At 37.6% G+C, this 27,037-nt stretch overlaps 1 protein-coding gene across 1 annotated transcript in view; it reads right to left on the reverse strand.

Annotated features, from left to right (window-relative positions):
• The window catches only part of LOC105499891 (alpha-2-macroglobulin), a 46,478-nt gene extending 20,145 nt beyond the window's left edge, over positions 1–26,333 (reverse strand). Inside the window, exons 1-20 of the mRNA XM_011772742.3 lie at positions 26,067–26,333; positions 23,638–23,821; positions 22,661–22,820; positions 22,443–22,495; positions 20,509–20,529; positions 20,064–20,232; positions 19,521–19,605; positions 18,021–18,141; positions 16,993–17,107; positions 16,738–16,847; positions 14,738–14,899; positions 11,935–12,162; positions 11,630–11,693; positions 9,390–9,532; positions 8,616–8,765; positions 5,586–5,747; positions 5,019–5,130; positions 3,344–3,458; positions 1,037–1,265; positions 207–333 (exon numbers count right to left, since the gene is read on the reverse strand). Coding sequence (XP_011771044.2) covers positions 207–333; positions 1,037–1,265; positions 3,344–3,458; positions 5,019–5,130; positions 5,586–5,747; positions 8,616–8,765; positions 9,390–9,532; positions 11,630–11,693; positions 11,935–12,162; positions 14,738–14,899; positions 16,738–16,847; positions 16,993–17,107; positions 18,021–18,141; positions 19,521–19,605; positions 20,064–20,232; positions 20,509–20,529; positions 22,443–22,495; positions 22,661–22,820; positions 23,638–23,821; positions 26,067–26,152 — 2,596 coding nt within the window. The 5' untranslated portion in view covers positions 26,153–26,333. The remainder of the gene's footprint in view (positions 1–206; positions 334–1,036; positions 1,266–3,343; positions 3,459–5,018; positions 5,131–5,585; positions 5,748–8,615; positions 8,766–9,389; positions 9,533–11,629; positions 11,694–11,934; positions 12,163–14,737; positions 14,900–16,737; positions 16,848–16,992; positions 17,108–18,020; positions 18,142–19,520; positions 19,606–20,063; positions 20,233–20,508; positions 20,530–22,442; positions 22,496–22,660; positions 22,821–23,637; positions 23,822–26,066) is intronic.
• Between the last annotated feature and the right edge of the window lie 704 nt (positions 26,334–27,037).

The raw sequence follows: 27,037 nt of genomic DNA on the forward strand, positions 1-27,037 counted from the left end.
ACATGCAAATGAGAGGTGAATGATACTGGGAATTCAAGGTGGAGATGTTGAGGATATCTTTGTAGGTATCTTAGAATAAAAGACAAAGGAAAAAAAATCGCAGCATCTAGCGGTCTTTTCCTGAAGGAAGTAGCACTCAGTATAAGGTTCCCACTGCCATATGCAATCTTTGAGTAGAGAATTACCTCTAGGAGTTTTCTGCTCACCTAATGATTTTGGGGTTATTGCCCAGGACACAGTTTGCCGCCCGTTTGCACAGATGCAGTGAGGCTCTTGTTCCTTCTCCACTGGGACAGCTAGGAAGGCGGGAGAGGCTTCCAGCTGCACACTGACCTGAAACCACACATAAGAAAGAGAGTAGAGAGGGCAGGAGAACAGAGGGAGAATGGATTTGCAATAAAGCATCTTGAGGAATTGGTTAGATTTCAGGTTGCCTCACATTAAAGATGATATAAATGAAGATCAAATACCTGAAATACATTTAAGTGGATCTGACATATAAATCTGAGTTATTTTGGAAGCAACCTGCTCTTTCACATGATGGGACCAGAGGAAGGGAAAGGTAATGATGGCATGCTGCTCTACCTCTTTGGTCTGGAAGTTTGACCATTCCCTCAGATCTCCCAGCAGAGGATACAAGACTTATAAACAGTTACGGTTTCAGCAGAGGTAAGATGCTCACAAACAACTTTTAAAATTAGGTTTAATATAATGAATGAGCTATGAAAAGTTAAATATATGAGATCATAGAGGTTGAAACCTTATGGAATCTGTCATGAGAATAAAGTCCTGACTTTTGTCATCCCTGTCAGAAGTCTTCATACCACACAAATACTAACTTTGAAGGGTTATAAGGGCTAGCAACTTGCTTTATGGTGCAATTTGGTATTTGGAGATCTCACAACCTGTAACTTATACAATCATGAATATCTAGTAAGCATAGTTTGCATACAAGAGTTTGTCAGTACTCCTAGGAATGCAACTTTTAATTTACTTGATGGCTACCTTGTGTGTAATTGAGGAAAGAGATCCTTACCCGGATGCATTTGGGAAGGTAATTTAGGACCGTGGCCTTGAGTGTGAAGGCCTCTCCACGGATCACAGAGTAGGGCATTGTGAGCTCCACAAAGAAGGGCTGGAAGGCTCGGAGGGAGGCAGTGGGAGAGATACCAAGTCCAGAGTCTTGGGACAAGCAGAAGGCCCCTGCCTTCCAGTCGGTGATGGTGTCAGGGACTGTTACTCCTACCTCAGCCACACCTGATGAGCTGGAGAGGAGGGAAAGTGAAAGATAGAAATTAAGCAGTTAAATACATCCTCTCTAGGGAGAGAATCCCTAGGAATGATTCTACTGTCACGACTTAAAAACACTCAATAGAAATACCAATAACAGAGAGTATAATCAAGGATTGAGATGGGGAATATAAGGCCTTTTCTTCCAGCTGTTTTTAATTGTAGTATATCAGAATTGTAGCATAATTTTTTACAGACAATATAGTTATAAATTTAATATGCAGTTTGAGATTGTTCTTAAGTTCTCTTCCCAAAAATGCTGTTCCACTGAGGGCTGCTTTATAATTTTAAATTCTACTACTATGGTGTATAGTGGGTCTGACTGAATCTGTATTTAACTCAGGATTGCCAACCAATGAGGGATCTCTTACAGGCATTAATCTGTGCAGTACTTGGTTATATTTGGTCCTTATGCCCATTTTCTGGAAATCTTAGAATTAAATTTGCACAAAATTTTTTAGCTCTGATGCAATTAGATTAGTAAGACTTCTTAGCTGATGTATTTACATTAAACATCTCCTGAAATTAGCAATGCGTTTGAAAGAAGTACTTCAGTACTGAAAAATTAGCTAACAGCTCCTAGTTAGGCTTCGTCTACCCACTTCCTCAGTTGCTGACTGAGTGTTGGGCTTCTAACTAGCCTGCACGGGGAAGCAGAAGGGGCAGGGAAACGATCGACTTACAGGGAGCCTGAGAAGCAGTAAGGGCACTTCCCATGCCTCCTTCCCCCGGCTCGCCCCACAGATAAAACCAGGTCTCCAGCATACTCCTGGGAATAATTTGTCTATGCATCAAGCACCCCAGTGTCTACAGCTCCTACCTAAGGGTCGGGCTCCTAAATCACCCAGGAGTAGTTGGAGCTCTGCAATCAGGAGTCTCCCTAGACCACAGTGAACACAGACGTGGTTTTAAATAGGCCTTTGAGCAATGCCAGTGGCTACCTGCCCCCAACCACCCCTTGGCTCAATACGGAGAGAACAGGCAAAATCTCCTAGCTTCCGGTCTCTCCCTCGAAGGAGTTTGTCTACACACATTTCTGGCTGCCTCCTAAGGGTTGGGCTTCTAAACAGTCTGCATCTGGGAGTGAAAGGGAGAGGTAAACAAGACTCCAGGAGCCTGAAAGGGAGCATATGGCCATTCCCACTCCTTCTCTCCATCTGCCCCACTGGCTTGTTTCAGGGATAAAACTCCATTTCCAGTATCACTTTGGAAGGAGTTTCTTCACTCTCCTGGGTACAAATGCACATTGCCACAGCCATTATGGAAAACGGTATGGAGATACCTCAAAAATTTTAAAATGGAAACTACCATATGTCCCAGAAATCCCTCTTCTGGGTATACTCCCAAAGGAAATGAAATAAGCACCTCGTGGAGATGTATGTGTTTTGGTGTTCATGACAGCATTATTCACAGTTGTCAAGATATAAAAACAACCTAAGTGTCTGGGTGAATGGATAAATAAGTTGTGGCTATGCATAATGGAATATTATTCAGCCTTAAGTGGAATAAGATCCTGCCATTTGTGACAACATGGATGAAGCTGGGGGAGATTATGCTAAGTGAAATAAGCCAGACATAGGACAAATACTGCATGATCTTACTTGTATGTGGATGCTAAAAGAAGTTGAATACATAGGAACAGAGAGTAGAAGGGTGGTTGGGGTTACACGGATGGGGAGAAGCAGGTCAAAAGGTACAAAGTTGAAGTTATGTAGGATGAATAAATTTAGAAATCTAAAGTACAGCATGAGGACTATAGTTGATAATATAGTCAACTATAATGACTATATAGTTGGATACTGAAACTTGGCTAAAAGGATAGATTTTAGGTGCGCTTGCCACGCACACAAAAGCAGGTAACAATGTGAGCTAATAGATGTGTTAATTTGCTTGACTGTAGTAATCATTTCACTGTGTGTATGTGTATGTATATCAAAACATCATGTCGTACATCATAAACAAATAAAACAATAAAAACAGAAAAACTAGTAAAGAATTGAAAATAGTGAGGGACCTCTATCGTTGCATATTGCATATGCAGGAAGTTACTTACTTTACCACCACCAAATCCCAGATCCATGTCTCAGGGAAGTACTTCCGTACAGTTTCTGTGTGAGGCTCTTCAAGTTGCAGCTTGCGTGCCTGGCCTCTTCCCATTACATCTGAATCTATGTTGGGTGAGGGATAAGATACTACAATAAACATACAGATAAAGCTTATGAGAGAATGTAATAGTTGTCACCAAAAAAAACCCAAATGGTCTGATGAAATAGAGAGGAAGGAGGAGAGGGCACTTGGGTCATTAGGGAAAGCTTCTTTGAGGAGGAAATATGTTGGATGTTGGACGACTTATGAAGTATTAGAATAAGCTAGGAGTGGCCGGGCGCGGTGGCTCATGCCTGTAATCCCAGCGCTTTGGGAGGCCGAGGCGGGCAGATCACGAGGTCAGGAAATCAAGACCACCCTGGCTAACACGGTGAAACCCCGTCTCTACTAAAAAATACAAAAAAAAAAAAAAATTAGCCAGGTGTGGTGGCGGGCGCCTATAGTCCCAGCTACTCGGGAGACTGAGGCAGGAGAATGGCGTGAACCCGGGAGGCGGAGCTTGCAGCGAGCGGAGATCGCGCCACTGCACTCCAGCCTGGGCGACCTGGGCGACAGAGTGAGACTTCGTCTCAAACAAACCAACCAACCAACCCACTCCCCCCCAAAAAAAAGAATAAGCTAGGAGTGAGCTGGGGGAGGAGGATCATAAGCAGAGGTTATAGAGACTTTGGCAGACAGAGGCTTGGATTATCTGTGGGGCGCAAGGACTTTGTGGAGTCCTTGGTGGCTGCTGCCGCTGTGCTAAGTGGAGAGTGCTATGACACAAGGCCGTGAAGAGGGCAGGAATCCAAGTTTCCATTGGTGTGCTCCTCTGCAGGAGCAAGGAAAAACTAACACAGATGTTACGACAGTGGCTTTGAGAAACAGTTTACAGGAGGGAAAAGTTCAGTGATAATAAAGACTCTTTATTCTCTATCGTGTCAGAAGATTACAGTTAGTTTCTTTCACTCTATTCACCTTCTAGTAAGGGTGCGCTGGTCAATATTTCACAACCAGCTCTCTGGAAAAAATTGTGCATATATAAACCTATACATGCATAAATTTACTATCAACCTTACTGATAAAGGATGGCACAATATAATTTATAAATAGTAAAATACACCATAGACTTCATAGTGAATTCCGTAGAGCCAATTGATTCTCCCTAAATGCTTTCCTTGATTTTTGACCCTCTTTTCTCTGCACTCAACTTATCCTCAATCATGATTTGACAATATGGGACTATAAATAAATGCTTGATTACTATTCAGTTCATCAAAGAAGTAGCTCATGTCATTGATGAATGTGTGTGGTTCCAACATCAATATTGGTTGATGTGTTGGGGAAGTTGAACAGCGTTTTTACCTGACTGATGGAGAATGTAGTCCTGTTTTGTGAACATTTCTATTTCTCTTTACACTAATCCTATGCTTGGAAACTTTCTCTTTCCTTTTCAGCCTAACACATCTATCTCCATTTACTAGAATTTGAGTTTATATTGCTATGTGACCTTGAGCAATAACCATAATATGTATGACTCACAAGTCCTTTCTTTTGTTAATTTTTGTCACATTGTATCTTTAAAAAAATTTAAAAGCCAGTGAATATATTAGGTAATACATATGTATTAATTTTTTGTTTACCATAATAACCTACACGTAGACCTTCAGGTCCATGCATTTCATACTGTTGAAGCTGTGGACATATTTTGGGTTTACGAATCTTTGAGTTGGTGAATGCCTTTAAGCTCATGTCCTGCAAAGGAAATTATTATCTAATCAGTAAATATATATTATAAAATATACATAGGTGGATACTTCTTTTCATTGAATTTGACAAGCAATCCAGTTAACTTAATATTAAACTTTGAACATTCACATGTGTAGAAGGGATATTTGTATACTTAAGGAGGTAATTTTATTCTTTTCATTAAACTCTTTCAACAGTAATTATTTTGTATATAAGATATTAATAAACATCACAGAGCAATTAATTTCTGTGAAAAAAGGAAACTTGAATAATATTCCAGAAAGTTCCAGCTTAGTTCAGCAGGTTTTAGCAGATCTGCTGCTATTAGTGGAGAAGCCACTTACCTCTTTATATCCCATTACCCTCAACTAGGACATGAAGGCATTCAAATAAAGACTCTTTTCCAAGTGTAATATTTTAAGAACCTTAAGATCAGACCATCTACAACATAAGGAGTTTACCTGTAGGAAGCTATATATATCCTTTTCATTTGTATTTGATACTGGAGTATATGTGATTCCATTAATATAGACATTATGACGATTGACGCAGTCTTCATCGTCCTGGTCATTCAAAGGCTCAGGGAAGCCAGTGAGGTCCTTTACTGGTAGCAGGTTATAAACCTGTACAAATTCAAAAGACAAAAAGGCAAACTTATTTGTGACTTTTTTTTAAGTTCAAGGAGAAAAGAATAGGAATAATGAACATCAGTCTTTCTTTGAGTGCTCTCATTGCTCTGATGATTTATAGTGGGTATGGATCATTTTCTTGACACAGTGTTTTCATTTTGAAGATGTTTAACAATTTTAGGAAAAAAAAACACTCCATCTAAGTACTCAAGGGCCATACTACTTCGTTACACAGTTCAGAGGCCACCACTAGACTCAACACTGGAATGAAATAAAATTTTATTAATTGAAAAATCGAGGTCTGATGTATATGTGACATTGCACAAAGCTTTGAGATGAGAGAAGGAAATGATAGTTTTGTGCTTATCTTGTGGTAAGCAACAAAGTTAATGGGTGCATGTTCTAAACAGGCACACGATAGGCATATCCTCTCTCCACAGGATATGATGGCATTTTCTTAGGTATTATTAGTGGAAACAAAATGCTCCAGATCTTCATATAATACATAAAACTTTAACTGTAAAATCCTAGGCATGATGCTTTCAAGTCCATTTGAAGGTGAGAAGACAGACAGACATAAAAACTGTGATCGTTACATTGCATTATATTCGTAGGAGTTTAAAACTGATTGACAAGAACAGATGAACAAAGTGAGTGGTGTGATGAAATTAGACACCTTCTCAAAGTATCTTAACATTTCTCCTTTCCTCTCCCTGCTTTATTGTGGCATATTCCATAATTATCATCTGTCTTACCTATGGGACAGACAATGTAACTTCCATGAGACATAAATTTTTATCTTTCCAGTGGCTCACTCCTTGATCTCTACTAGCACTTAGTATAATGCCTAGAACACAGTGGGCATTAAATAAATGTGTTGAATGAATGGCCTATACTAGTAGCAGCAAAGTATTTCACTGGTAAAACACTAATCAAAGGTTGAGAAGAGCTGGTGTTTTAACTCGGGTCTACTACTAAATCCCTGAAAGCTTCGGCTTTATTATTAATACATAGGATTGTCTGCCTTATCTACCCATCAGGGTTGTTATAATTTGAAAAATTCTTTGAGAATTATAAAATTATGTTATTAAAAACATAAAACATGTATATTATTTTCCCACATATCCTCTTGAGATCCTACGGCTGAAATGTACTTACTGCTTCCTTTAGAAGTATTCTAATATTTTCAGTTAAAATCCCATTAGAAGGACAAACAAGTAAGAAATATTTTCTTATAAGTTTCTATTTCAGGAAAATAAAAATATAAATTTCTCTTTGTTCAATTACGGTAGTAGAAAAAACTTCAGTAAGAGGTTATTACAATTGGCCTCATATTAAAAATCTGAAGATGTGAAAAAACTACTATTAGTACATGCCGTTAACTAGTTTTTGCTGTTCCAATTCAGCATACCCTTTTGCTATTTCTTCTATTAGCTCCATATTTTCAAAGATTTCAGTTATCAATGTCAATTATATAGTAATTCATTTTTCCTAAGTTTTGTTCCTCAGAGATAATACATATTAGGAAGTGGGAGCTAAGCTTTGAGGATGCAAAGGCATAAGAATGATACAATGGACTTTGTGGATTCGGGGGAAGGGTGGAAGGGGGGTGAGGGATAAAAGGCTACAAATTGGGTACAACGTATACTGCTCGGGTGATGGTTGCACCAAAATCTCAGAAATCACCACTAAAGAATTTATTCATGTGACCAAACGCTACCTGTTCCCCCAAAAACCTATGGACAAAAAGGGAAAGTATTCTGATACTTCCGTGGTGTAAGGCTGAATGGGTCAGAATGGGGTAGCAATGCAGAGATGATGGAAATGATGGAAATGATGTGTAGCTTGGGAAAGCAATTATTTCAGCAGATATAATTCTTTTTTTTTTTTTTTTTGAGATTGAGTCTTGCTCTATTGCCCAGGCTGGAGTGCAATGGCATGATCTCGGCTCACTCAACCTCCACCTCCTGGGTTCAAGTAATGCTTCTGCCTCAGCCTCCCAAGTAGCTGGGATGACAGGCGCTACCACCACCTGCCTGGCTAATTTTTGTAGTTTTAGTAGAGACGGGGTTTCACTGGCCGTGTTGGCCGGGCTGGTCTGAAACTCTTGACCTCAAGTGATCCACCCACCTTGGCCTCCCAAAGTGTTGGGATTATAGGCAAGAGCCACCAGGCCCAACCATAATTCTTAGAAAAACAGAAATCTGATATTTCCTTTAGCCTGTGTAGTCTTAGTACAGGTACCTGTATCACTTTCGTTAGGCTTTTTGAAACGTTGAAACTAGTTTGAAAACTCCTATTATTGGTTGCACGGAGCTCTGGGATTTTAAGGACTTTGGGTAGTGCATGGTCTTTCTACATTTTAAATATATAATTTCCAAATGGCTTCCCTGATTGCTCAGTTAATCCTTTCTTTTATTTTGCATAACTACACTTCTCTTATAGCACTTCTCACAATCTGCTCTGTATTCTCTCCAGCCTTGCATATACGGATGTCTTGACACAATCAGAAGATTTGAGTTTGCATTGCTATGTACACTTGAGCAAGAAGCTTAACATATCTGAATAACGAGTCCTTTTTTGGTTGTTAATTTTCATCACATTTCATCTTTTAAAAAATTCTTTTATTTGATTCATTATACTGTATTAAGCGATACTTTTTTTTTTTTTTACCTATAGAAGTGAGTAGTTTTGTATATATATAAAATTCCTTACCAATGAAAGCCCACAAGAGAGCCCAAAACAATTAATTCCTAGATAAATACAATTTTAATCGATCTTATCCTACTTATCCAGGCATTTTTCCTTGCTCTGAGCCCCTGGCATGGCCCTTCTTGATTCCTGAGGCTGCTGAGAACTCACCGAGGATGCCGAGAGCTCAGCGTCAGGCTTCATGAGCAGCACGCTTTGGTCCACAGCACGGAGGGCGCAGAGGGACTGAGGAGCCGCTGTGACTTGCAGGTGGGCGTGTGAGGCTGGGAGGCTTTGTGATGGGCGGAAGCTCAAATCCACCTGTGAAATTGGAACAAAAGGTCCGAAAAGCAAATTTCCCGGTTTACCCATGCATTCACTCGCATTTGCAGTGTTCCTCATGTACAATGTATAAACCACTCTGCTTGACTTCGTGAAGGGTTGGCATTATGTCAGTCCTGAAGCTTTTTGTCCCCTACACTTCTCTTTCCTTCTCAAGAATCACTTGAGCCATTAGAATTATTTCTAATTATTCTTATAAATTACTAGTCATGAAATGCCATTTTTATCTTTGATACACGGCAAGGTGCTTATTAATTGTGGTGGAACGTGCATGGGTCGAGGTGCTCTTGCATTTTTTCTTTTGGCTCCTTAGTAGTCTCAAAAACATGCTTACATATTTCCCAACATTTTACCATAGAAGAAGGGAATAATGTACTCTGAACTGTGTAATTGGTAAGAGGCAATGCTAGGAGAAGTTTGAGAGTTTTGTACCAGGAATCAAGTGATTCTGCTTCTTAGTATGACTCTGCCACTACCTTGCTGAAAGTCTCTGGGGAATTTGTTTAACCCTTTTGGCCCTAATGTTCACATGTATAAAACAAATGATAACAGTAGTAACTTCTAGTTTAAAATGTTGAAGATTTTATTATGTAAAGTACCCACCTTGTTGTCCAGACAATTTTCGACCTCGTATTTTGCAGAATCCCCAATCACGTCCCCAGTAGGTAAAACGGCATATATGAGCAACCGAGCGACAGGAGCAATGTCTGACTTCACAGGGATTGAGATGGAAAAATGGCCCTTCACTGGGGCACAAAGAGAATGAGAGGAAGCGATCATAGGTTAATGACTATTTCCATTAGTAGATGTAAAAGACATAATAAACAGAAGATGTAACAAATGGAGGACTGCCTCTAAGGACTCTAGCTTTAGAGAAAAACCTTATCAAAGCCCTCTCTCCTCTCATAAATCCTATACTATGTTGATTTTTCACCAGCTTTAAGCTTCAGATCACCTACATAATGTTCTGATGCTCGTTAAGGGTATGAAGACATCCAGTTCACTACCATTTGATCTAGGCCTCATACTAGAAGAGGGAGATAGAACCTGAAGTTATGAGATGTAAGAATAAGAGTTTAACACATTGTATTCATGCTACATCCACTTTAACCTTCTATGAGCCAATATTTGATTCTTTCTCCATAAGAGGAACACCATGCTCCTTCAGAAGTTATTTTTTGATGCCTATGTAGATTCTTGAGAGGTTGTATTAAGTTTCCTTCAGTCTGCTGTGGTACTTCTGTGTTGCTACAAGAGCTAATGAGAGAGTCGACTACTGATACTTTTTTAGCAAGTTATCTTTTAGAGTCTATTAGACTAGGAGCAACCTTCAAAGGCTTATATTATAACATATTTGCTCATGGTAAGAGTGCAGTTCAGTGGTGGAAGTACCCAATTTAATGCTTCATAATTCATAACTATCTTGAAGAAAAAAAAGATATTTGTAATAATATAAATGATGGCTGAACGTGGTGGCTCACGCCTGTAATCCCAGCACTTTGGGGGGCTGAGGCGGATGGATCACGAGGTCAGGAGTTCGAGACCATCCTGGCTAACACGGTGAAACCCCATCCCCACTAAAAATACAAAAAATTAGCCGCGCGTAGTGGCGGGCACCTGTAGTCCCAGCTACTCGGGAGGCTGAGGCAGGAGAATGGTGTGAACCCGGGAGGTGGAGCTTGCAGTGAGCCGAGATCACGCCACTGCACTCCAGCCTGGATGACAGAGCAAGACTCCGTCTAAAAAATATATATATTTTATATATTTATATGAATATATATAAATATATATTTAATATATTTAAATATATTAATATTAATAAATTTAAACATATTTAATATATTTAAAATATATAAATAAATTTATATAAATATATAAAAATTATATATATAAATAAATTTATATAAATCTACATAAATTTATATATAAATATATTTATATAAATGTAAATAAATAATATATATAAATGACTCAGCACAAAACCTGGTATATACAACATAACCTGAAATCTTACATTTTCTCCACCCCATTCTCTAACACAATTCTCATTTTGAGAAGACGTTCAAGAATATTTATGGTTTGAAAATTTGGAATAAGCACAAATTATACACAGCAACATTTTATGTATTTTATTTTCCTATTTATTTATTTATTTATTTACTTTTATAGAGATATGGTCTCACTATGTTGACCAGGCTGGTCTCAAACTCGTGACCTCAAGGGATCCTCTCATCTTGTTCTCCCAAAGTACTGGGATTACAGGTGTGAGCCATCACAGCTGACCCACACCAACATTTTAAATAACCCAAAGAAAATAAGCTAAAAAGAAAGACAACACATATTTGATAAAGGGTGAGAAAAAAAAATTATTGTTTTCCCTCCCCCAACTTTCTTTTAATTGATACTAGATGGAAATGGTCTCTCGTTACTTGAAAGTATTCCCAATATTTCCAGGTCAGGAATGGAAAACCAAACATCATGTTTTCACTCATAAGTAGGAGCTAAGCTACTAGGAAGTGGCAGCTAAGCTATTAGGAAGTGGGAGCTAAGCTATGAGGATGCAAAGGCATAAGAATGATACAATGGACTTTGTGGATTCAGGGTGAAGGGTGGAAGGGGAGTGAGGGATAAAAGACTGCAAATTGGGTACAATGTATACTGCTCAGGTGATGGGTGCACCAAAATCTCAGAAATCACTACTAAAGAATTTATTCATGTTACCAAACACCACCTGTTCCCCCAAAAGCCTTTGGAAGAAAAGGGAAAATATTCTGATACTTTCGTGGTGTAAGGCTGAACGGGTCAGAATGGGGTAGCAATGCAGAGATGGTACAAATACTCACTGTGTTCCTGCTTCACAAGCAGTCCATGAGTCCCAGTTCGGACAATGCCTCCCCTTGCCATTATCTGCAAAAAAGGAAATAAAAAGAAACTGAATGTGCCAAACAGAGAACATGCCTCAGTCTCACTTCAATATACTTGTTTTATTGAGTCCCTGCTGGTAATAATCCACCTCAAGAGAAGTCAAACTTTCAAAAGGAACGTGGATAAGAAGTCGAAGTAATGACATCTACAGAACTTCATGATCACTTGCTCCACAGACAGCTTTTGCCTACAGAGAAGTCAACGCAGTAACCTCCCTTCTCACCAGATAATAGAAGGAGAGCTTCTTCAGTCCCTGCAGGGCGCCTCCGTTCAGAATATAATGTGCCTGGACTGTCTGAGTTTGGCCACATGGTAGTTCATGAGGCAGGGGCTCAAGGTGGACAAAGCTCTTGCTTGGGGAGAACACAAGATAAGCAGTATGATGGGCCTCTTCGTGTTCTTCTGACACCCACTGGTAGCCGTAACAGGGACTACGATCCTTGTGTTTGACCTAATGAATTAGAAAAATTATGTTATTTTTAGATTATATGTCATAAAAATTAATGTTCTCACAAAACTGTGTAAGTTTGCTGTGCTACCTTAACTGGTAGCTAGAAATCTTTTGTTCTACAATGAAAAGTGGGAGAAGGACCCCGTATTTTGTGTGTCTGCTTTAAATGCAGGCGTGCTTTGTGGCTTTACACTGCGGAGCCTCCTGGGATTGAGATGTATATTTCTTAAGAGGATAAAAAGAAGCATCCTTTGCTCTGATTAGCTTGCCTGAAATTTCTCTGGCTGCTTTACCTGACAGTTAGAGACACTGGAGCTATGAAACTTCATTGAGGAGAGTAAATAATCTCTAGAAATGGAAGAACTGTGCTTTCAGAAAGCAGCTGCCTCTTTTAGGGTGGATTTCGAGTGGGTATTATGAATAAATAAAATATTGTAACTTTAGGGGTCTGAGAAGACATTGATAAAAAGCATTGGTTTAAGAGCTGAACTGATGAATTAGCTGAAGTCTACCTCTTCCGGGCTATCTTAGGCTGATTGCTATTATTGTTATCGTTTTGAGACAGGGTTTTGCTCTGTCGCCCATGCTGGAGTGCAGTGGCACGATCTTGGTTCAGTGCAATCTCTGCCTCCCGGGCTCAAGTGATCCTCCCACTCAGCCTCCTGAGTTGCTGGGACTACAGGTGCATGCCACCCCACCCAGCTAATTTTTTGTATATTTTGTAGAGATGGGGTTTCACCACGTTGCCCAGGCTGGTCTCGAACTCCTGGCCTCGAGCAATCCACCCACCTCAGCCTCCCAAAGTGCTGGGATTACAGGCGTGAGCTACTGTGCCCCGCCTAGGCTGATTAGTTTTAATACTCCCTGCAGTCTGGATTCTAATGCCTCAGAGGCCGTAATTGGGTTATATTTCCAACTTTTCTTCCTGTAGAAGTTATTCCTTAGCTCCTTCCAGGCTTCCTCTACCTTCATCCCCAGCTCCCAATAGCACTAGTGAATCCTTGAGCAAAACATTTTGTTCATATCTTAATATATATTTTGGTGACAACACATATATGATCACCCCAAACAGGGAGCATGTAGAAATAATAATTTCATTGTCAAGACTGGCACAGTGCCTGGCATGTACAAAGCATTCAAGACACTTTTTGAAATGAGTAAATGTTCAAATTTGAGTTTATTAGAGGTAGGTGCTTTTATGCCATCTATTAAAGCTAAATAAATACAATGCATTATTTATTTCTCTATAACAACGTAAGGACTCTAAAGAGGCAGGGGTTTTCCATTACCATGATTATGTAATATATGTTGAATATGTATTGTATATCCATGTATCTATAGATATGTCTATGTCTCTCTTGATTAATAGAGGACTGCATGTTATACTGACCAAGTTACATTGGTATGAACAGGTCATCTGGAGAAAATTAGAATAGCAAAACAAAATAAAGTAAGGTAATAATTTTTGGAGTATACATTTTTAAAACTAAATGCTAATTATGTTAGAATTGGCTTTTATAGTAGAAGTATCTAACAGTTAAAGGGGGCTTACTAAGTGCTTCAATACGTATTATTTCACTTAATCTTCGCAACCACCCCAAAAGTTAGGTGTTAATATTGCAATCATTTTACAGATGAGGAAATGAAGCATAGAGGTTTTAGTTAATTCCTTAAAATAGGGTTGAGCCAGTATTTTTAACCACTTTATCTGATTCAGATCCTGGAATTCACACTTTTCAGAAAAGTATTATAAACACACACACACACAACATAAAATTACCATCTTCATTATTCTTTAGTGTACAGTTTGGCAGTAGTAAGTATATCTGTTGTGCAACGGATCTCCAGAACTTTTCACCTTGTAAAACTAAACCTGAATACCAATAAGAGCAATTCCCCATTTCTCTCTTTCCCTAGCCCTTGGCAGCCACCATCCTGTTTTCTGTTTCTATGACTTTAACTACTTTAGAAACCCCCATATAAGTGAATCATATAGTATTGGTCTTATTGTGACTGGCTTATTTCACTTACCATACTGTCCTCAAGGATCATTCATGCTGTAGCATGTGACAGGATTTCCTTCCCTTCTCAGGCTGCATAATATTCTGTTGTATTTATATACCACATTTTGTTTACCTGTTCATCCCTTGATGGACATTTGGGTAGCCTCCATCTCTCAGCTATTGTGGATAGTGGGGCTATGAACATGGGTGTGCAAATATCTCTTTGAGACCCTGCTTTCGATTCTTTTGAATATATGTCCAGAAGTAGGATTACTGGATCATATGGTCATTCTATTTTTTAATTTTTTCAGGAACGACTATACTGTTTTTCATAGTGGTTGCACCATTTTACGTTCCCAGCAACACTGTTAAAGTCTAACCTGCACTTTTAATCACAACAATATACTGCCTTCTTTTCATAAACTTTAAAAAAGTTAACCTTAAATTGGTTTCTAATTGCCAGCTTTTTCTCTCCATAGAACTAAACACAGTTTGGAAATTTTATCACCCTTAGGTTGCAACCTTGTTTTCAAGGCTACTTCATGTTATTGGTAACTTCTTTCCAAACTTACCCTAACAGTAAGAGTGGTACCCATAACGTTGGTGGTGTTGATAGAGAACTGTACAAGGCCATGCTCATCCGTGGTAGCATTGGAGTAATAGTTTGCTTCATTTCCTCTGATGAATATGACTTTATTTGGTATAGGGACGCCTTTCCCATCTACCAGGCGCACCTGAAGATTAAAAACTATGGATGAGTTATATCGGTAATAACTAATAGGCACCAAACATATTCATTTTTTCACATTTTTAAGTGCCTCCTCTATGTTGAACATGGTTCCAGGCACTGAGGACACAATAGTGAAAAACAAAAAACAAAAAACAAAGTTTCTTCCATCACAGAGCTTACTGTCTAGTGAAAGAGACAGATGCTAAATAAATACATATATAACATACACTAATTTAGTAGTAATCAATCCTAAGAAGAAAAACAGAGCAATGTGAAGGGATAGACAGTGATAGAGATAATAACAAGGGTGACCTGAAAAATGTATTCTAGATATTTTGGAAGTGCTGTGTATTATTATATATAACTCTTAGAGAGTCACAGAGCACTAGAGTAATATGATAATGAAATATCTAAATCTATTAACTAAATTTATTTGTGCCCCAAACACCTATTTTGGGGTGGACCATTAACTTCCTATAGATTAGTGTCTGAAGTCTCAAAAGTGCACAAGTAAACAATTGCCAATACATTGTCCCATGTGTTTCTCTAGCTGTCTTAGACATGGTCTCTGCTTCTCAACCTAGATCTTCAGCCTTTTGGAAGGCAGGCAGATTTTATGGCAGACTTCCCAAGTGAAAAATGTAAAATTGGAAAGAGGCACACAGTATTAAATAAGTCGCCAAAGCTAATTTACTGCTAATATTGTGTCGGCAGTTGAGTAGTCCAGCTCAGATTGTAAAGGTGGTGATTCTTTTTCAGTATAAGCTACATTTGGTAGCAGGAAGAACAATAGGCTGACCCCCATCAGTACCCATAATTGATTTACAAAATCTAAGTTTGCCAATGAAATGTTGGCTGCATGTACAAAGACAAGAATAGGCACATAATTCTGATTTTCTTCTAGCTAGAGGCTCTTCTGACAAATAGGATATTTAACAGCAATAAAATATACTTAAAAAGTACACTATCTTTCTGAGAAATTTACAAATGAGCTGCCCTTTCATTTTAGGAAGTTGAATACATTTTGGTGTCATGACATAACCAAGCCTTCCAGAATGTACGCTACTTTGTTGAATTTATGCCTCTTTTACACCCTTCATAGCTGAAATCCTATAACATTTACATTAAGAAAATGATACACAGTAAATACACATTGAGGCACATGTAACTGTCATCTCAGACTTCTAGAGTCATAAAGATCCATTTGTACATCTGCTGACAACAGAAACATCGTAAGAGAAGATTTTTTTTGGTAGATACTATGAAAAGTCATAATTCAAAAATCTGAGAACCTTAAATAGCAGTGTTTTACCCCATGTGCACTGTAGAAATATACTTGTTATTATAGAAAAATAGTGTAAATATACTATCCATGAAATCAACATTATCGTAGAATCTTTACTACTTCAAAATAAAAATTAAAACCACCTACCCACCTGTTCCCATACAAAGTTAGTGTTAGCATCATAATGAAACCGGTCAGCATGAATTTTGAGATTCTTGTGAGAAAATGTCATAAAAACCTGAGACTGCCTGGTAAACCATAAGAAGCAGATTGTGTGACTTGTACAATGCTGTTTCAAAAGGAGGGGAAAAACTCTACTAATTTTAATAAGGCTTTAGGATAATTACATACATTTCATATACAAATTTACAGAAGAATAAATCTATTTTTATGTAGTTTTATACCTTTGGTTATACTAATCAACCGTGGTGATATTTTATACCTTTGGTTATATTAAATGATGACATTAACCAGGCATGGTTTTAGCAGAAACCGTAACTATTGTGCTAATTAGGTAACAGCACATGGGTTGATGAGTGAACTGGAAAATACTCCACCTGCCCAAAGAAGGGAATCCCTTGTCTAAAGTTTGAGTCCACTTTCACAAATGAGAGTTTGGTTATGGTTCTTGTGATTTCACTGGACTTCTTTCCAGTCAATTCCACTACTGGAAAAGAAGAAAAAAATACGTTCTTTTTGGGAAGAATGATGTCTCTAAAATTCTATTACCTCCCCTCAACTTACAATTCATTATTTGGCTAAGAAAATCAATGTCTACTGTTTTTTCTCTTACACCCATGTAGTACACAAACCTGTTCCTTCTTCTTGGATCTTGGCTTCAGTGTGAAGTTTCATTTCATACTCCTTCCTCTTCAACTGGAAGACCTTGGTTTTTACTTGCTGATAGAAGCAGCCATGGCTGTTTAGCTAAGAAGGGAGAAAATAAAATACAAAAATACAATGCATATTATACTAAATAGATTATTGGTCAGTTAATCTGGTGTGATTTTTGTGGGGGTACAACATCATGTAGGCATTTTCTATGATGAGGACATGATAAATATTCTCTAGCAACTAAATATTAAATTTCACAACAATGTCTCATGTATAATTGACAGATGTATTTCTTGGTATCTGAAATTCCCTAGATAGAATGCGACAGAAATGTCTTAAAATTTGGAGAGTAATCTTTTTTTGTACAAAGGATGCATAATATTTATACATATTTATGGGGTACACGAGATATTTTGTTACATGCATAGAATGTGTAATGATCCCATCGCGGGATTTAGGATGCCTACCAACTGAAATATTTATCATTTCTATGTGTTGGAAATAGTTCAAGTCCTGTCCATTTGCTATTTTGAAATACACAGTACATCTGCTCTTGACCATTAGAACTCCTCATCAAAGTCTGGTTCCTCCTCCATAATATTCAGCTGTAGCTGGGAAGTGGCCTCCCATATGTGGACTGTATCTGTCTGGCATCTTGGTGGGGCCATGTGTTAGGTTCTTGCTCAAAGAGAGAGCAGAACTGATGCCCTGGCCAGCTAAGGCAGTTAAGAGGTGTATGGTTTTTCTCCTTCCTTTGTAGAAATGAATGCCCATGGAGGCTTCGGATGGCTCAGCGTCTATCATTCTGAAACACTCACAATGGGCAATTACAAGAAATAAATAATTCCCATTGTGCTAAGCTCATGATTTTTTTGAAAAATTACAATAGCTAACATGGAATTCTCTTCTAGATTGTTCTCTTCCTGCATCAGAAAAATGCTGCAACTCACTGCTTTTCAACAATGCCTTTATTGTCATTCTCTAGAAAAAACAGTGTTCAACCTACCTGTCCACTGAATTTCTCACAGAAAGCCTTTGAATCTTCACCAAAGCAGTCAGAAGCGTCACTATACTTTCTGCAAATGCTCACAGTCACATGTCCTGGGACAGGCTTCCCATATGTGTATCTGTCATGAGAACATTCCCAAAGGAATCAGAGCAGGCACTGAACCTCCCCATTTTCTAGCTATTTATATCTCCCTTTTACCTACAGTATACTCCCTGTCTATACTTCCCACTGCTCTCTGCAGGCTCACACAATACTGAAGATAAGAGTCACTAATGGCTCTTATAGAAATCTCCATTGCAACATGCTGAAATTTACTAGATTCTTCTTTTATCATTTCTTTTTTTCCTTGATTTTTTTTTAGCTTTATCTCAAAAAAACTTCCTTATTATAAAACTTAAACTTGTACTTAAAAGAAAAAGTAATACCAGCAAAACGAAAGAAACAAAACAAAGCAGAACAAAAAAAAGCAAAGAGAAGAAACAAACACCCTCAAGTCTACCCAGGAATACAACCTATTAGTACAACAGTGTCTCTTCTTCCATCATCCTCTCCCCATGTGCAGCCATCTCTATATCGAGTTTTACTTGTTAACTTTTTTACAAAAGTGGGATTGTGTCATAAATATGTCACAGACGATTGCTGGGTTTCCAAGTGCGTTTGTCTCCTTTCCTATTTGAGAATGTCCTCTGTATCTCTATTTACAAGATCACACTAGTTATGAGGAACCAGAAACTTGGCCATTACTGTGAGACAGAACTGGAGCAGGGGCCCAGCTGAATAGCAGGTGTGTTCCATGTGTGATCTTTGGGCAAGACTGATTCCTTCACTATACCTGCTCTTTCTGCTACTGCTACTGTGTGCCACCAAGGTTAGGAGCATAAGACCCAGGACACAAGAGTTTTCAAGGTTGGAAGAGACTGTCTTGAGAGATCACGTTCAGTCTCGTAAAAATGTCAGTGCAGAGAGGTATGTACACCAGCCTTAGGTCAACCAGTAAGTTAGATGAGATTTCAGTTGTATGCCTATCTCTACAAATTCTGAATCTCAGTGATTTTTCCAGCAAGCATGCAAGGTCAGGTAATGATCTGTTGATGATTGAATTTCCCCTATAGCCATGTGTTAATTATCTCCCTAATATATGTTTGGTTATTTTTGGTTAAGGCAGAGCCAATACCCTTCAACACTATCCACCCTTCCCATTGTGTGTGTGTGTGTGTATGTGTGCAGTTTTGTCACTTTCAGAATCAATCTTATTAGCATAACCTCTCTAGAAACAGTTTCTTACCTCATGATAGAATAGTGCTGATAAGAACGTGAAAGAAAATAAAAAGGAAAAATAGAAAAGCAACAGGAGAATAACATTCTAGAGAGGAGGATGCTGTCAAAGCACTTAAAATTTTTGTGTTGCCACTACTCCTAAAGAGAGTAGCTAAATATCCAAATAATGAGTCTCTTTTAAATAATCCCCCACAAAAGATTTTTAAAAAATGAACTCACAGGCCACACACTGATACATTCATCTCTTCTTCCAAGATGGTGATTATCTTTGGTACTGTTACTTGTACTTCAAACTTGGGAAGAACTGTTGATTGGTGATAAAGAAGGTTGGTGATTGGTTTTCAACTTTGGGGGAATTCACATTTTCAAGTTCCCTGTAACGGTTCCCTAATAATATTTTAGGGCTCTGAAAAAGGTAGCTCTGCTCTCCAATATAGTCTTATCCACCCTCCTCTCAAATGAAGATTTCAGTTGAGGGACTATGAGAGATCACTGTATGCTTAGTTATGGAAAACTCAGTTAAAACAATAATGTTTTAATTTCAGGGATTGGTATTAAATATTGCTATAGAAAATAACCAAGCTATGTGAAGTCCTATTCACAAATCACTGATGTCCTCGTTGGACTTAGGTGTAATTAGTTCTACTCCAAGCCCAATGTCACCCATGGGAAATGGAAAGACTCCAAATGAGCTTAAATTCCAGGCTCTAAGAGTTTAAATATGAAGAAAAATCACGTTCGATGACTTTTCATGATCCATACCAAATTCCTCCACGGTGAAAGGGTGCTCTGTCCTTCTACCTGATTTCTTCTGTACCACCACCTTGTAGGAGCCCTGGAAGGGCTCTGACGAGAGGGGAAAAGACAATTGCTTGAGGCCACCCTCTAACTGGAAACTCTGCCATTGTGCGATGCGATTTCCTTTGGGATCCTATGAGTGAATTAATTATAACTTACAAAAGCACCTGGAGCATTGGAGCTAATAAAGGATATCTATGGAAACCCTAAGTTATCTACGAAAAGGACAAATGGGGTAGTAGTAAAGGGTGAGGAGAGGAGATTAGTTAGAGCCATCTAGCTCTATGGGAGTTGGAAGGCTTCTCCTTTAATGACAAGTTTCTGAGATATTGTAAAAACCTCTCAAATAAGAACATTTTCCCTATATGTATTGCTTTCCTTCTAATATGGAACGTTTCATGTTGCTTACCTGAATGTATACTAGTGGAATCTGAAAGACAAAAGAAAAAAGAAGTTTATACTTATTTTCAAATATTCTTAAATCTCATTTATAAGCAAAGCAGCTAGGGTTTGCTAGCACAACAGGGTGAGTATAGTAAAAAATAATTTAATTGTACATTTAAAAATAACTAAAAGTATAATTGGGTTGTTTGTAACACAAAGAATAAATGTTTGAGGGGATGGGTACTCCATTTATTGATATAGGCATGCAATGCATGATAATAATCATTATCCATATCATTATCCATGATTATCCACAATCATTATCCACAATCATTACCATGCACTGCATGCCTGTATCAAAATATCTTATGTAACCCATAAATATATACACCTACTATGTTTCCACAAAAATTAAAAAATAAAAAAATAATAAATCTAAATTAGTTTTATGTAGAATAATTAGTTTTATGTAGAATAATTCCCTCTATAGTGAAATACAGAAATATTCCAGATTAAATTTTATAGAACTTTTCATTAATCTATTTTAAGCAATTAACAAATGTTAAAAACTTACTAGGCCTTCAGCAACAAATATACATGTAAAGTGCCATTTACTAAAAATGGATTTATTAACCTTTCTTAAGTGCTTATAGCATCCTAGTGAAGATCAGTCCTTTGCTGTGCAATTTTATAGGTTAAGAATAAACTCTTATGTAACTATAGGTAAATATGTTCAGATGTAATCATTAAGAGGGGTCATGGAATTCTTAGGTAGTTCTAAGAATGAGGAGGAATGGACATATTTCATTAATAAATATTAGTTTAATAATATTAGTTATTAGTTTATTATTATATATATATTAATATAAATATTAGTTTAATAATAATAATAAATATTAGTTTAATAAATATTACTTTTAAAAATGAATAAACATTGATAAAGGAGCTACTTATCAATGTTTACTCATTTTTTAAAACTAATATTTATTAAGTAACTTCTCATGTGCTATGTATCATTCTAGGTATTGAGAATATAACCACACACAAAAGAACAATGTGCCTGCTTTAATGGAGCTTATGTTATAATAGAAATGGGCAGATTTTTAAAAACCAGTATGTGTAGGATGGTGGTAAGTGCCAATAGAAAAACAAAGCAGAGTTAGGCTGACAGAGAGGTGGAAGTGGTGCCTCATTTTAGATAGAAGAGTGAAAGTAGAAGCTGGGAGACCACTTTGAAGGTTATTGCAATGATCTTGTTTAGAGATGATATTGGCTAGGACTAGCTTGCAGCAGTAGTTCAGATGATGAGAAATTGTCTGAATATATTTTAAGCCAACGTGATTTTCCAGTGAGGTGGATGTGGGTATGAGAGAAAGAGAAACAAGGACTAGGCCATAATCTTTTGTCTTTGGAGCTAGAAGAGAAGAGTTGCCTCTTTTTGAGATAAGAAAATGTGAAGAAGTTGATTTGGGAGAGAAAAATGAAGACTTTGGGTCGATGTCTGCATTACAATAGAAATAATTGTTTCTTATCACAGATACCAAGGGTTAGTCTTGAGGAACAAATTAATTATCCTGACTTTCCTTTACAGTGAAGATTTTGGTAGGTGTGTATAGAAAAAGTCTAAATCTTTAAAAAGTTTTTGGAGCTTAGGTTCTTTGAGGGTTTATCTGTGTCTGTTATTTAATGTAGCTTTCTAATTGTCCTAATTAAGAACAATCTGAAAAATAAATTTAATTGTGTGACAACTGACTGAGTACCAGCACCAAGACAGAAAGAATCACCTACTTTCTTTACCTGGAATGATGTTTTAGATTAGGATCTTGTGCTGTTGTAATGCCAGAAGTTACTGTTAGTGATACCAGATTCTTTCTCTCTCTGGTCTTCCCTCAACACAGAAAACAGGTTCCCAGCCTGTTTATACAGATAATCATTTTAGGTAGATAATAGAAAACTCACCAACTCCTTCACAGGGTGAAAGTTTTCATCCAAGGAGACAACACGAAATTTCACTGAAACAGAAATATTTTTCATGAGCCCCTAAACCCAAAGCAGGCCTGTAGGCTGGTAAGACAAGCTATTAAGGAACGAAAATTATAAGAACTTTGCCTGGGGAACATCCAGGGGAAGAAGATCTTTCCTTTTTGAAGTTGTTCTGTCTGTAGGCTTCTTCCTACCTGTCTGCTCTGGTTTGTAGATTGATTTGTCTGTCTGGACAAAGACCAGACTTTCCTCGTTCTTAACCATCACTGTGGTCCGCTTCTTAAATTCTTGGGTTGGACCTTTCACTTGGACAGTGAGGAACATTACCTCCTCATTGGATGAAGACTTTGGGACCTGAAATATAGGACAGATCCTGAAACCCCATTCAGCACCCACAGGTCTCCCCTATTTGCTGTTCCACTCTTCCCTGGAGATTTTGCCCTTCTTACTTAACTTCACTCCCTTGTTCTCAGCAGGGAAAGTTGGCAGGGACAGGAATCACTTCTGCCATTTTACAAATGGGGAGACAGGACACAAGGTGGAGGAAAATACATCAGTAAGAGAGGTCATAAATGAGATTCACATCTTCATACAGCTCAGAAAAAAACAGTCTTGATTCATTTATACACTGAGCTTTACCAGGTTGATGTTACATGCTAAAAGGGCATGGTCAAAGCGTGTTTTAAAGGCTATGGAAAAAAACTCGCATTTTACTGACACTAGGCTGTAAGCATCTCACATGTGGACAACTCTGAAGAGATATTGTACCTTTGCTCAGGGCAATTTCTACAATTTTTACTCTTAGAAGTAGTGTGGAGCAATGTGTTCCCGTCAGTCCACCACTGGTGGCTCAAGTTGAGCCTTGGCCTAGTTTGCTTTATTAATATTTTTTCCATCTTAATTTTAAGAAGTCACATTTTCTTTTTCTTTTCCTTTCTGGCTAGTAGGTTTCTATTTGATTATTAAGTGGATTTTTAGTGTGCCTGTAAATATTTGTCTCCCATGGCTGGAGAGTCATGCATTGCTCTTCAATTTCTATACTTAGCTTGCTACATTTGAATTCTTTCTGAAGTTCTTACCAGCCTCCCAAAGCCTCATCTTGACAGAATACTAGATCCCTATGACCCTGACTAAAATAACCAAGTATATTAAGTCAAACAGCCACACTCACAGCAAAGGCGACGCAGTGGAGCACATCGTTCTCTGCCTCCAGGTCAGTGAAGAGGCTCCTGTTTCCCCTGACAGACTCCAAGGAAGCACTTACAGTCACTGTCTCGTTCAGGTAGCTCAGAAGGACACAGCCCTTCTCAGGGGTCTCAGTGTGGAGCAGGGAGGGGACCAGAACCATATACTGCCTGGGAATGAGACAGTTCAGTTAGAGGAAAGTGAAGGAAGAGAGGCATTGATATCAACAGCACTTTTTCCCATCATAATAATTGTCATCATCAGTTCTACACCAAGAGAAGACATACTGATGAGCATGAAATTTGGCTGTTGAAGGCCATGCATAAGAATTATTTCTTCTTTCCTTCACATGCCATGGCAGTGGACATTTTACTTAAGGTAGGTATTAACAGATTAAAATTTGTAGGCATGTTTCACTTTAAGGAACAATTTCTGAACATCTGAATTCAAATAAAAATATGTAGTTACATTTGTTCATGTTGTAAATCTATTTTACCTTCAAGTTGCTGTAAAAAGTAAGCAAGCTCTCAGTCATGCGGACATTACAAAAGCTAATCAAATTATAGAATTCTCATTAAAATATATATACACACATACACACACACACATATACACACATTCAGCAGCCCTATGAAAATTGTATGCTAAGTACCCGCTCCCACTCCACAAATATGGAATCTGAGCCTCAAAGAAAGTGAGCCATTGCTTTACAGTCTCAGTTGTGGTAAGCAGCTAATAAAGTCTTAAGAGTGTTACTTAACCATGGATGTTTGCATTTTAAATATTTGCCTTTCAGCTCATGATCAGACTATGGCTCCATGCAAAAACGGTCCTCTGGTGATTGACTTTAGACCTTGGTAACTCATGTGAAGTACAGAAACTTTCTCAGTACCCTGACATAATTTAAGATGAATCCTGTAGTTTTTATACGGTTTTACTCACAGAACTCCTAAAATAATTTTTGGACACTGTGTGCTCCTTACATATTTTCAAGTAAACATATTTTTATCATGATTTTAAATAATAGCAAAAGATATTATTTTTGATGATATTTTAAATTAATACTTAGATTAATTTTACAATTTTCTCATGGAATAATAAACACTGTAGTATAAGATACCTACTATCACTATTTGAAAATACATTAAAAATTCTTTTAATGATCTGATATATAATATCTTTCTCTTCTTTTTTCCTTTTCTAATTTGAATTTCCATGCCAATTACTATACAGAAGTTTATCCTAAATTTTTATATTTCAAAAAATTTTGTGAATTATCCTTACCTCTTTATTATCAAGCATCTACACATATATGTATGTATACACATGTTCACATATATACATATATGCATACATATACATAAATACATATATATGTAACATATGTGGATAGGTAAATTTAACTTTAACTCCTCTTTTAAATAGAATGTGACCATAAATTTATAAATATTAAACATTTCCTTCTGATTGAGCTATTTAAAAAAATACTTGTATATAACTGATCAAAACAAAATAAATACATTACAAAGTATGATTCATACATATTAGATATAAAATTAAAATACTTTTGAAGCACATCTTTAATGAGAATGATGAACTGCTTTTCCCCCCAGTGAATTTACATATCCATGGATGAATAGTCCGTATTGCAAGAATTAAACAAGATCTAACATTAATTCTGTTACTATTTTGTTTTGTGTAGATATAAGTGCTAAGAAGAATGGTTCATGTAAAAGTAAGTAAATGGCAGGTAAAACAATTGCATCACTGTTACCACTTCTTGCAACTTCTGCATTACATGCTAAAAATCACCTAGTACTCTATTATCAAGAATTGCTTCTCATCACTCATCAGCTGGTATTTCCTTTAGTTCCTCCTTTAGTTGTGTTGAAACAAAGAATTCATCACCACCTCATCTGCAAAAGGGTTTTCTCTTCTGACATTAGAATCTCTCGCTTTTTCAATATCAACACCAGTATTTCAAATTGTTCCTTTATTTGGCAGTCTACAGATTATTATACTCCAGGGCATTATTCCATGTTTGGTTGTGGGAGAGAATTGTCTTTATTTTTATAAAATAGAAACTGGACCCTTAAGAAAGAGGAAATAAGAAAAGATAAATAGCATGGTCTCAAGTAGATCAATATGAACAGGAAAATCTAAATATTATTCTTTGAAAAAAACTAAAAATTTCTGACACTCCTTAGGAAGGCTTTGCATATTACAGATTCAGAGAGTTGGGGAAGAATGATGAAAAATAAGCAAGTAATGAGTAAACCAGATTTATAAAATCTGCAAGGAACCTTAGAGACAAGAAGGCGACAGTATCATAGGAAAGAAAAAGGAATGATGGAAAAATCTGCAATAAATGAAGGACTCTAGGTTAATGCTTCATGCTCTCTGTGTGGAACTCACGGTTTTCCAGAGACTGAGACATCTGTGGGCAGGAGGACCAAGAGGAGAAGAACAAGACTTGGATGAAGGAGTGTGTTCCTCCCCATGTTGCAGAAAGAAGGAGCTGGAGGAGACCAGACTGTATTACACCCTACTCCCTACAATTCATCTGGTCCCAAACACTTCCCAGAGCAACTGGGCTTTATGCTGCTCTGTGTGCAAACAGGAAGTTCCACCCACACAAGATCTCTAAACAAAGTTGAGGTCTCTGAACATTCTCTGGAAAGGTCATTGATGGCTTATTTATAGTCAAAGTTAATTCCTGGCGGGCTAAATAGAATCCCTGGAGGGCTAAAGCCACATTCCCGTAAGAGCTCACTTTCTCTGGGTTTTACCGTAAAGCAGCTAATAAGCTTTTCAACCTCTTCTCTCCCTCACTCCCCCACAACTCCTCACAACGCCTTTTATGGTGGTTCTCACATCTCTTGTATGAATAGTTGGCAAGGGAGACTACAATTTAAGCAACACTGGGCAGGCTCAAAATAGATATTTCACTACAAGTCAGCGTGGCTGCAAGTTCTCCATTAGATATGCCTACCCTAAATGTTTGAAGCCACATCAGAATTCTGTAGTCCTCTTTGAAAATGACATGAATTAAACCAGTAGCTTTTTGACATTAGGGATATTACTGGATTGCAGATGAAGAGCCAGGCCCTGAAAGAATGATCATAGCAAAGAGTTTCCTGTTTTAAGAAAGTGAAACAAAGAAAGGTGAAGTAACAGGACTTTAAAAACAAATTTTGACCTATTGTGCCTAACAGACTTCCCAACTGCCTTTAGCATCGACTACACAAACTTCCTTACTGCCTTCCAAATATGATACTCCTCTGCAAACTTTAAGTCATATAAACAGTTTCATTAGTCCATCCATCCATCCTATTCATCCATCTATTTATGTAGCTATTCAGCTGCTTTGTAAGTATTTTTTGATC

This window comes from Macaca nemestrina, chromosome 10 (assembly GCF_043159975.1).
Source record: "Macaca nemestrina isolate mMacNem1 chromosome 10, mMacNem.hap1, whole genome shotgun sequence".
Classification (NCBI taxonomy): Eukaryota; Metazoa; Chordata; class Mammalia; order Primates; family Cercopithecidae; genus Macaca; species Macaca nemestrina.